Source organism: Cebus imitator, unplaced genomic scaffold, assembly GCF_001604975.1.
Source record: "Cebus imitator isolate Cc_AM_T3 unplaced genomic scaffold, Cebus_imitator-1.0 Scaffold323, whole genome shotgun sequence".
Lineage (NCBI taxonomy): Eukaryota > Metazoa > Chordata > Mammalia > Primates > Cebidae > Cebus > Cebus imitator.
In genome coordinates this window covers 420,943-433,044 of record NW_016107638.1, presented here as the reverse complement: position 1 = coordinate 433,044, position 12,102 = coordinate 420,943, and the positions used below count along the sequence as shown (strand labels likewise).

General features: G+C 44.3%; 1 protein-coding gene across 2 annotated transcripts in view; it reads left to right on the top strand.

Annotated features, from left to right (window-relative positions):
- ADGRD1 (adhesion G protein-coupled receptor D1) overlaps positions 1-12,102 on the top strand; it is a 175,261-nt gene that overhangs the window by 5,483 nt on the left and 157,676 nt on the right. The window contains exons 3-4 of one of the 2 annotated variants that reach the window (XM_037729923.1): positions 8,066-8,149; positions 11,364-11,459. In XM_037729923.1, coding sequence (XP_037585851.1) covers positions 8,066-8,149; positions 11,364-11,459 — 180 coding nt within the window. The remainder of the gene's footprint in view (positions 1-8,065; positions 8,150-11,363; positions 11,460-12,102) is intronic. The other variant, XM_017504508.2, reaches the window with a different exon arrangement.

The following is a 12,102-nucleotide window of genomic DNA, read 5'->3' as shown; positions in this document are numbered from 1 at the left end:
CTCCCCCCTCCCCCTTCTCCCCTCTCCTGCCTTCTCTCACTTTGTTTCCTGTCGCCTTTCCTTTTTTCCATTTTCCTCCCTCATTTCCTTCTCTCCCTCCCCTTCTTCCTCCATGCTATCCTACATTTTTAAAATTTTTTATTATTTTTTTATTTTTATGAGGCAGTGTGTCTCTCTGTCACCCAGGCTGGAGTGCAGTGATGTGATATCAGCTCACTGCAATTTCTGCCTCCCGGGTTTCAGTGATTCTCCTGCCTCAGCCTCCTGAGTAGCTGAGACTACAGGCATGCGCCACCATGCCCAGCTAATTTTTGTGTTTTTAGTAGAGATGGGGTTTCGCCATGTTGGCCAGGCTGGTCCTGAACTCCTGACTTTAGGTGATCTGCCTGCCTTGGCCTCCCACAGAGCTGGGATTACAGGCGTGAGCCACAGCGCCTGGCCCAGTCCTTTCTTTTTGTCTTCTCTTCCCACATCTCAGACCCTGCTCACCTTGTTTCCTGCTGCAAAGCCCCATCCCTGGCCGTCTGTGTGAACCAGAATCTAGGGCCTCCTTCATGTTCCATCTTCCATCGTTGAGGCTCACCGGCCCTCCAGGGAGCCTGGGAGAGGAGGCCTGACCCCGGCCTGTCTCCTCCAGAGTGTTCATGTGGGCACAGGCGCCACAGACACCAATAGAAACAACCTCAATTTTCATCAGCGAGAGAACAACTCCGTAACACGCGACATTTCATTCTAAAGAGCGCTGAACAGCTATTAAAACCGGCTAGTTTGTCTGCATATTGCGCCTGTTGAAACACTGCTTTTACTTCATCTTCACAAGAGCCCTGTGGTAGTGTCATGCCCTCGCACCGCAGGTGGAGAAGCCTGTCTTTCAGACAGACCAAGTGATTTGCTCAAGGTCACAGGACTCAGAAGACACAGTATTAAGTCCAAGAAGCTCACAGTGTTGGGGGAGTCAGGGGGGACAGACACAGAGAGAGGTACTTGGAAAACAACAGCTGAGTGGTCAGTATCGGGCCATAGGTTCACTCAGGTGCTAGGGAGCCTTAAGAAGGAGGTGGGAGCTGGGGCTTCTGAAGCCCAGCTTATTTTCCACCACAAACACACAAAACTGTATGTTTTGTTAAAAGTTCTTGCAACTATTATGCATTTCTTGTTTTCTCATTGTGGCAACCATCACTGTACCTTATGCATAGGAGGCCCTCAATCAATATTTGTTTGGCTGGCACAAATTAGTGGCTCACACCTCTAATCCCAGCACTTTGGGAGGCTGAGCCAAGAGGATCACAGGAATTCAAGATTAGCGTGGGCAACATAGTGAGACCCTATCTTTACAAAAAATAAACATTTAGCCCAGCATGGTGGTACATGCTTTTAGTCCAGAAGTGTGAGGCTGCAGTGAGCTGTGGTCACACCACTGCACTCCAGCCAGAGTGACAGAGTGAGACCCTGTCTCAAAATATATATCTATTTATTGACTTGTTTGTGCATAGTCACTGAAGATTTGCTAGTCATCTGGTAAACCGTATCAATAAAGCTAGCAAACCAGCATGCATTCGACTCACAGGTGGCTGTTTTGGCGTGTATTACTTGGTTTACCTGTCTACACTGGCAGAGGCAGTCAGATATTTGCCAGGTCTTTATGTACACCATGTAGAGAGGTGTTTTGTTTTGTAAGTAATTGGAAAACAACTTGAAATCATGTTGAGCCTTTGCATTATCAGTGCTTAGCTGACCGTAGATTGCCATTCTGGAGGAATTACAGAATCGTAGTGGAGGGGCCCTACGGACTACTGAGCCACCTTCCCACTTTACAGGGAAGCCAGGAGGAAGGTTTGGAGAGAGAAATCCAGGGAAATCCTCTGCAGAGTCTGGGCCCCTCCCCACATCTGAAAGCTTTTCTAGGGCCCCAGCCTTTCCTATTTATTGCCTCTGTTCCCCAGGGACAGCCTTATGAAGCTGTGATGATTGATTAAATCCATACATGGCACCGGCCAATAAATTGCAGGTCATTCTTACAGAGTTTATAAGCATGCCATTTTATAGATGGCATTTGTAATGAGGAAAAGGGAACTTAAAAAAAACCCAAAGCATGTCATTACCCAGCAGCTTCCTTGCCCCGGGCACCTGGCACAGCTGGCTCCCGCCCGTTTCCAGGAGTTTGGGGTGGCTCACTTCACCCGCTCTCTTTAGGGGTCTGGGAGGCCAAGCAAATAATTACAATAATTGTAATTCCTTAGATCTCCATCATGCTGTAGAGTTTACAAAGAGCTGTCGGAACCTCTAGGCCACGGCAGAAACTTTATTCTTCAACTTCATAGTGTTTATAGGATTTTTAAAAACAATGTTTATATTCTATTGAAGAAATGGAAATTTGGCAAATGGAGATTTTGTAGATACTAGAATTATACAGATAATTATATTCTATGTTTATTTATTTTTGCATTAATACATAGTTTTTAAATTGCTAATATTAAAAATTTGGGAGATTCCAAATGCAAAAATCTCTCTCTCTCTCTCTGTCTCTCTCTCTCTCTCTCTCTCTCTCTCTCTCTCTCTCTCTCTCTCTGTCACCCTCACCTATACCCTGTGCCCCCTGTCTCAGACATGGGCGATACAGTGTAAGTAGAACATTCAAGGAACAGAGTCCGATGTAGAAGACAACACGTAAATATACTAACAAAAAAATCTCAAATAGTAAATGCCATGAGAAGACAAGGACTTAGAAGAAGAATGGATGGTGGTGGTGACAAAGGGGTGGTCTGAGGGGAGGGGTCCTGTGAACTGAGATCTGAGTCATAGGATCAGCTACATGAAACGTGGGGAACAGCATTCTAGGCCCTGGGAACAGCAGGCAAAGTCCTTCGGGAAAAATGAGCTCCATGTGTTGGAGGCAAGGGAGGTGGAGCCATGAAGGCCAGTCTGACAGTTGGCAGGGCCCAGTGTTCCTCTGTGCGGTAGATTTTCAGGTGGATCCGGTCAGTGCAACACCAAGGGACAGAAGTTTCTCTGGATTCACACAAGGAGTAAGTAACTGGGAAGGGAGAAGAAAAGGGAAATCTGGAAGAAAAATGGAAAAATTAAAGGTTTTATTAACTTTTTTGAGTATTAACACTTCTGTCTCTCATCTCTCTCTTAGATCTCTGTCACACACACACACACACACACACACACACACACACACTCCAAGCTTAATAAAACTTTACATATGGATGAGAAATTAATCCTGAAGAACTGAGGTGATGTGGGCTGAAAACACCCCTTATTCTCTCTGCCCCTTCCTCTCTCTCTCCCTTGTTCCCTGTCTTCCTCGCCACCCTCCCATTTTCTCTCTGTCTCTGCCCCCTGCTATTTGTTTTCCAGGCAAATGGGCCATGTTTTTGCTTGGCTAGTCCATTTGCCTAAGAAGTACATTTAGTCTTTAGAAGAGTTTGGTGAAAACCAAGGTGGGTGCAGAGCTAGACAGCCTCATGCCACCTTCTCAATAGGAAATGTGCCACAGACTGCCTTTTCCCCAAAAGAAAGAGACTTTCTTGCTCTGATGAAACTTGCCGAACTATGAGTTATTTTACTTCTTGAGTTCCAAAAGGGAGCCTGTGGGCTGAATTCAGCCCATCCCATTAGCACCACACAATGTTTTATTTAAAAAAATTGCTAACATTAAAATTTTGATAGATTTTTGCATTAAAAAATCTGTATTTCTGACTCCTCTTCAAAAATGAAGACCTGTCAATTCTGGGCAAAGCATCCTGCAGAGCCGCAGTGCTCGGCGTTGGGAAATACAACTTCATTAGACGGGGCACGGTGTCCGCTTCCTGCAGAGCTGCAATGCTCTGGCACCGGGAAACACTACTTCATTAGACAGGGCACGGTGTCTGCGGTGCCATGGCCTCTCCTGCCCTACGACTCCAGTGGTGGCAGCTGATGGTTTCCAGCATCTGTTCTGATGAGCCTGGCCTGTGCCTTGGGGTTGTTAACTTCCTTGGATACCATCCCTGGACTCTGTCCAGATCACTCCTCTGGACTCACCAGCCAGATTCACCGGCCCCTGTGGGTGTTACAGCTTGCAACCCTTTTAATACTTGTTTGCAGTGTTGCTGGTTGCAAAACATCTGTGACAATTGAGGTGTTTTACACTTGTCTGAAGTGCAGTGGTGTGGAGCGGGGGCAATGTTCTGACTTCAGACCCCCACTTCTCATCACTAGCCACCTATGAACCCTGGCTGGCTTTAGAGTGAATGAGACACGTATCACTTTACTCCTTCAGCCTTTCTGCCAGGACTCATTGTGGCCATTTATAAATGGAAAGAATAGGAAGGGATTTATTGTCCTCAGGGTTTATTTTATAAAGATGAGGATTCTGAACTCACATCTGTTCTTTGTATAACAGGTGTTATTTCCTTTTACAATTTTTTTTCCCCAGATGACTTGAATAACAAGTCAGTGAGGTTTCCTCCTCTTCATAGAATGAATATCCTAGATTTTAGGAGAAAAAAAGCACAGTAGGAGTGAAAATGAATGTTTTTGATTTTTGCATTTCAGATTCTTAATATTATATCTTAATAGTTTAGCACTGTCCCCACTGGAAATCAACTGAAGTCAGGCGTTACTTTCTAACATGCTACTTGATTTAGACAGGGTTACTTTATTTAGATAGTAACAAGGCACTTAAGTTATTGTTTAGATACTTCTCTTTAGCTCATATTACAAAGTTAACTTTGTTCTTGGCTTACCTTTTGAACTTGCACACGTAAAACTGAAGGGACAGATGCAAACTGAAGAGTGGAACCAGTGATCTGGACATGTGCAGGTTTTGGCACCCTGCGGACAAAAATTCACATACTAGATGGAGTGCGTCAGTTCTGATCTGAAGGTCTGCTGTGCTCATGACTACCTATGGCACTTCAATTGTGAAAGCAACTCTTAAATATTTCTAAAGGAATACAGACTGAAAAATTCAAATAGAACAGAAAGATAATTAATATAGATATTCTTACACCTTGCACTCAGTTTTTCAATTTTTTCACTCCCCAGATACCAATATTGGTTTCTGGGGTGTCTATCCACACATCTCTCTCTCTCTTATTTTCTCCATCCTTGCCCTAAACCAATTGTATTTTACACAAATAGCTCATAGTATACACATTTTTCTCACTTTAATTTTTAAAAACTAAGCAATATTAATTGAAGAACATGCCATCTCAGTGAATTTATGAACCTTGGAATTCGTCCCAGCTGTACTGCAGGCCAATGTGTGGATGTGCCATATTTAGCAACTGCTCTGTAGATGGGCATTTAGGCTATTCTCAGGTTTCTGATACTATTGAAAAATTCTGCAACAAACAAGCCTTGCATAGAGGTCTTTGATCATATGTAAGAGTATATCTCTAGAATAAATTCCTAGGAGTGGAATTACTAGATCTAAGGGAATATACAGTTAAAATTGGGAGAGATATTGCCGAATTACCCTTCAGAAAGGGTGTACTAGTTTGAACTCCCATCGAAAATGGTTTGAGCTCCCGTCAAGAACTTGCCAGCTTAATATAGCTAACTTTCTGCTTGCCAGTCTGATAGGTGAACTCTGATAGGCTCATTGTTGTTTAGTATACTTTTTAAACTTATGAACAAGGTGGGGCATCGTTTAATATATTTATACAGAATTTGTATTTCTTTTGCATTAAACTATTTGATTATCTCCTTTGCCTCAATATTCTGTGGGTTCTTTTTAATAGTAGGAGTTTTACGAATATAATATATTTAATACCTCTAAAAAGAATCAGTACACTTCTGTAATATGTATTATATAAACATCACTCTGGTTTGATTTTGCTTGATTTTTTTTTCTGCATAGAAAATTTAAAAAGGTATGTTGTCAAAAGTATAGCCTGTTTTCTGCAGAAGCTTTTGTGTTTGATTTTATTACATGTAAATTTTGATCTATCTGCAGATTGTTCTGGTATAAAGAGTGAGGTTAGGATCTTAATTTTTTCCGGGTGGTGAACTGGTTCCAGTGCCTTTGTGGAATGATATTTCTCCTCTAATTTAAAAGACCACCTTTGGGGCCAGGTGCATTGGGTCACGCCTGTAATACCAGCACTTTGGGAGGCCACAGCGGGTGGATCATCTGAGGTCAGGAGCTTGAGATCAGTCTGGCCAACATGGTGAAACCCCGTCTCTACTAAAAATGCAAAAATTACCCAGACGTGGTGGTGGTTGCCTGTAATCCCAGCTACCTGGGAGGCTGAGTCAGGAGAATCACTTGAAGCCAGGAGGCGGAGGTTGCAGTGAGCCGAAATCGTGCCACTGCACTCTAGCCTGGGCGACAACAGCAAAACCCTGTCTCTAAAAAAAAAAAAAAAAGGACTACCTTTATCACAAACTAAATTTCCGAATGTGCTTGGCGTCTTGGTGGACTTTTCTCCCTCTGCACTGTCTATCCGTGTGTAGCTGTGAGCTGTCTTTATTGTAGTTTTACGCTGTGACTTACTGTTGTGAGTGCTAATCTCCTCTTTATTGTCTTCTGTTTCTTCTCCAGATTTTCTTTTTATATAAACTCAATAATCGGATAACTCTCCCACAAAAATTCTCTCAGTATTTTTACAGCAAATTTCCTAATACTTATAGATTCAAGTATAGTTTATGACATTGAGTCAGCTTTTCCATGAATAGGTTGAATCCTTCATGCATTCAAGGGTTCTTTCACATCCCTCAGAATTATTTTTTGTTTTCTTTGTAGAAATCTTGTACAACTCTTATTCTTGTGTTTGTAAATATTTTCTTTTTGTTGGCTGCATTTATAAGTGAGAACTTTTTTGATAGCATTATTGTTGGAATGCAGGAAAGCAATTGACATTTGTATATTAAATTTGTATAAGCCTCCTTGCTAAATTCTTTTATTGTTTGTAATAGTTTTCCACTTTGGCTATCAGGCATACATCATTTGAAAATAATGATCTTACTATCTCTTCTTTAAAAAGTTTCTTTTAGAACAAGGAATAACACAAAGATTATTAGTTTGTACTTTTCTGTGATTCAGAAGTCATTTGGGACAGTTGATTATTATGTAGTCATCTGGACCATTATTTCCACTTCTGGGAATGAATCATGGAGGACTAATCCAAGAGAAGACTAAAATTGTATGCATAAAGCCACTCATGCCAGCGCCACCTGGACGAGTAAGGAAGGGAAACTATTGATTGTTCATTAGCAGGGGAATGGTCAGACCTGTTTCGGTGCAGCCACTCAAGAGATTGTCACCCAAACTTAATTATGAGGGCTAGCTAGAAACAAAGAAATAATTCATATAGCATTCAGTGAGAAGGGCAGATTAGAAAATAATATACCTGCATAAAGTTATGTTTACTCAAAGTACAATGATCATGGAGGAAAGTTTGGACTGAGTAATGCTTAGTGTGGAGGAAACATGGAGGGAAAATAGAATGACAGAATAACACTCAGAAAGTCTTGTCTGTGAATATTGCATCTACAATGAACTGGTGGTGTGATTTTGTGCAAGACGTTCGTTTATTGTCTTTATGAATAGGCCAATAATTCAGTTCTCTTATAAATTATTGTTAGAATGAAATGAGGAAGTGTTTGTTAAGTACTTCAGTGTCTGGCATATTATTCATGTTAGTTTTTTTTTTCCTCTTTTAAAATGATTTTTCCCTGAATTCTATTGTGTGATTACAATTAGATATTAACTCTTATACAATGGTAAATTATAGCAGGTTATGGAACATTCTTATCTTTTTCCTGACACGAATGGGCATGCCTCTAGTGTGTCACCAGTAAGTACAGTGGCTTCTGTTTTCATGCAGTAAGAGGCACCTGTTCCTATTTACCCTGTTTTGTCCAGTTAAGGAACTATTTGCCATCTTCTGATTGAAGAGTTTCTTTTTTTAACCAGTAGTGTGTATTGAATTATTAAACACGCTTTCAGCATCTCCCATAGTCCTGGTGATCCTTTTACTCTTCCCCCACAATGCGTATGCTAAGCAGTTCTAATCCTGTAGTTCTTTCCTCCCTAATGATGATTTAAAACTTTTTTTCTTTTTTCTCCAAGGATTTCAGGTCTTGGCATCTGCTTCCCATTACTGGCCACTGGAGAATGTGGATGGAATCCATGAACTTCAGGATACAACTGGAGGTAGAGACACAGGTGCTGAGAGTAGTTGTGGGCCTGGGAATCCTAGGGCCATGGGTACACAGGTGCTGAGAGCGGCTGGGCCCAGGGGATCCCAGGGCCATGGGGACACGGGTCCTGAGAGTGGCTGGGCCCAGGGGATCCCAGGGCCATGGGGACACGGGTGCTGAGAGCGGCTGGGCCCAGGGGATCCCAGGGCCATGGGGACACGGGTGCTGAGAGCGGCTGGGCCCAGGGGATCCCAGGGCCATGGGGACATGGGTGCTGAGAGCGGCTGGGCCCAGGGGATCCCAGGGCCATGGGGGACATGGGTGCTGAGAGCGGCCGTGGGCCCTGGAATCCCAGGGCCGTGGGGACATGGGTGCTGAGATCGGCTGGGCCCGGGGATCCCAGGGCCATGGGGACACGGGTGCTGAGAGCGGCTGGGCCTAGGGGATCCCAGGGCCATGGGGGACATGGGTGCTGAGAGCGGCTGGGCCCAGGGGATCCCAGGGCTGTGGGGGACATGGTGCTGAGAGCGGCTGTGGGCCCAGGAAACCCAGGGCCGTGGGGGACATGGTGCTGAGAATAGCTGGGCCCAGAAATGCCAGGGCCATTGGCGGACATGGGTGGTAAGAGTGGCTGTGGGCCCAGGAATCCCAGGGTCATCAGGGGAGCAGATGTGAACAGAATCAGCTTTGAAGCCAGGGTGATAGAGATGAACAAATACTTGTATAACTTCCCTTTATAATTATTTCAAAGCTTTGTATTTTGTGTAGAGATGGGGTCTTGCTGTGTTTCCAGGCTGGTCCCAAGCTCCTGGCCTCAGCAATCCTCTTGCCTTGGCTTCCCAAAGTGCTGGAATGACAGGTGTGAGCCACTGTGCCAGACCACAAAGTATTTTACTAGAACTTTTAAAGAGAGAGAGAGAGCTATTACATATTGAGTGGCAGAGTTTCTGATTCAAAATACAATTAAAATGTGCATTTTCCCCAACAACCTTGAAACAGAAGCTGCCATGAGGATGCCTCTACGTCCGGGTCCAGGTGTCTCTTTTCTGGGTGGAAAGGACTGGTATCATCTGCATGCTGGCCAGGGGCCTATTTGAAGCAGATGTCTGAGGTCTTGCCAACTAAGACCAACTCACATATTTGAAGGGCCCCTGTTTCATTCAGCAAATGCACCCCCACCTACCAATCAGCTTCTCCACACATCAGCTCCATTTGAAAAGATTAAGCATTGCCTAAGATGTTTCCAGTGAGTCCCAATTTCAAAAAGTCTCTGTTTGAGTTAATTCAGACATTTGCTGGTAGGAGAAACCTCACATCTTCCTGGGTATTTTTTTCCCCCTTTCTAATAAGGACTTTTTAAGAACTGTTGAGCCAGGCGCAGTAGCTCATGCCTGTAATCCCACCACTTTGTGAGGCCAAGGCAGGTGGATCACCTGAGGTTGGGAGTTTAAGATCGGCCTGATCAACATGGAGAAACCCCATCCCTACTAAAAATACAAAAATTAGCTGGGTGTGGTGGTGCATGCCTGTAATCGCTGCTACTTGGGAGGCTGAGGGAGGAGAATTGTTGGAACCCAGGTGGTGGAGGTTGCAGTGAGCTGAGATTGCACCATTGCACTCCAGCTAGGGCAACAAGAGCGAAACTCTGTCACAAAAAAACAAAACAAAAAACTGTAAGCTTTGTATGACTTAGGACGGTTTTCCATTTTTATTGTTATTCCTGATTGCTCTTGACCGTGTCAGATGAGTGAGGCGTCTGGCGAGGTTTTACTGTACAGCAGTCTGAGCACGTGCTTCAGTCCCTCCTGTTCTGGTTCTAGGGGAGACATTTTATTTTTAAAGCTGTATATTGCCAGTGACTGTGCTTTCCACACCAGCACACTGGCATTTTCCTTACTCCCGTGATTTAACATGTTGCTGGACATCACTGCTAAAGCTTCTGAAATGTTCCCTTAAAATTTGCAAATTGAGAACCATCAGCGCTGCCTCTGGTGCTGCTGTTCTCACAGTTGAGGAGAGTGTGCTCCGTGAAGGGCACTTGCATGGTGCCACGAGCTCTCCGCCCACATCGGTCTCGTCTGCCTGCCTGTAGGGCAGCAATATGGCCACAATTGGAAACCACCCTAGAGCCAGATGTCTCTTCCAAATGTTTGGCCTGGCGGGGCTGAAAAAGCCCCTGTGCGAGTTTGTTTCATGACTGGCTCGGGCTCAAACAAACCATGTTCTCTTGCTGGCATCTAGTTTTCTTTCCTCAAGGCCTTTATTTTAAAGCTGTGGAAAGGAAGTCGTTTCATCCAGTGGTAATGCATTCTTGAAACAGCTCCCTGTTTCAGGACCCAGCAACTAAAAGGCTAGGAGTTGTTTCAAACAAGAGTGGGAATAACTATCTGTGTCTTTCTCTCCTCACCCCATACCTGAATTCATTGTAGTGGCTTAAATCAGTAACTCTCAGTGCTTTGAAACCTTTACTTATGAAAAATTCTTCTCTCGAGGTGATACAATCACACAGATGCAGTTACACACTGTGACTGCATTTTGTTCCCTGAAGGTACTGACTTCCAGTAAAGCCCTAATATATCAGTGTTTGTCCTGGACACCGCAATGGTGAAGGTTTCTCTGCACATCCCTCCTGGAGGCATTCTCTAGGTTGTAATGCAATGCTGGCATATTTCATTTTGATTGCTGGCTTCTTAAGGGAAAAAAGAATAGACTCCATCAGCACATTTTGCTGCTGGGGACAGGTGAATGGCTTTGGCAAGCCTTTTGAGGACGTGCAGCTTTGTTGTTTGTTGCTGAATTCTCCGTTGTTTTGTCCACCTGTCATCTTCTCATGCAGTCATTTTCATGCAGAGTATCTGTCTCATTGGTTCTTGTGACATTGTAACCATTCATCCTTTTGTTGAGCCTTTGTTATAAGTGGCCAGGTTCAATTTCATATCTCTCAACTAAGTATCCGCATAGGTGTTGGAGCCAGAAAATTAGAGCTGTTGCTTGCGGCCAAATTCAGCAGCCATCACGCCCTGGTGTGGGAACTGAGTGGGGCCACTGGAGTGGCCGAGCTGCTGACTAAAGTAAACAGGGTAGGTGGGGGTGTGAGGTCCAAACAGAAAGCCCAGTGTGCTCTTGGATGAGAGAGCCCCTCCTACTGCAGGTTGAGAGATATGTTGGTCCCATTTGTCTTTTGTCTCACTCATGTGCTGTGCTTTTTCTTTTTGTGTTTCACCCAGCGTCCCGAGCCCACAAGCTCACTGTGCTTCCCTCCCGTAATTCCACCTTTGTGTATTCCAATGACTCTGCCTACTCAAATCTCTCTGCAACCGTAGGTGAGCATTTATGGACTTGTGTTCTTCGTTCTGTCACGTTTGGATCTACAATGAATCCTAAGGCCAATTCTATTTGGTAGTAGCTGAATTCACCATGTCTTGGCTAGCAAGCGAGCACATGTCCCAGTCAAGAGAGCAGATCCAGGTTGTTAAAGAATCACCACTAGGGTTAAGTCTAAAGGAAGACTGCAGTACATTAGAACAGGGGTCCCCAGTCCCTGGGCCACAGACTGGTACCAATCTGTGACCTGTTAGGAACCAGGCTGCACAGAGGAGGTGAGCAGTGGGTGAGAGAGAAGCTTCATCTGTATTTGCAGCTGCTCCCCATCACTCGCATTACCGCCCGAGCTCCACCTCCTGTCAGATCAGCAGGGGGCACTCGATTCTCCTGGGAGCACCAACCCTATTGTGAACTGCACATGCAAGGGATCCAGGCTGCACACTCCTTATGAGAATCTCATGCCTGATGATCTGTCACTGTTTCTCATCACTCCCAGACGGGACTGCTAGTTGCAGGAAAACAAGCTCAGGGCTCCCACTGATTCTACATGATGGTGAGTTGTAGAATTATTTCGTTATATGTTACAATATAATAATAATAAAAATAAAGTGCATGATAAATGTCATGCACTTGAATCATCCC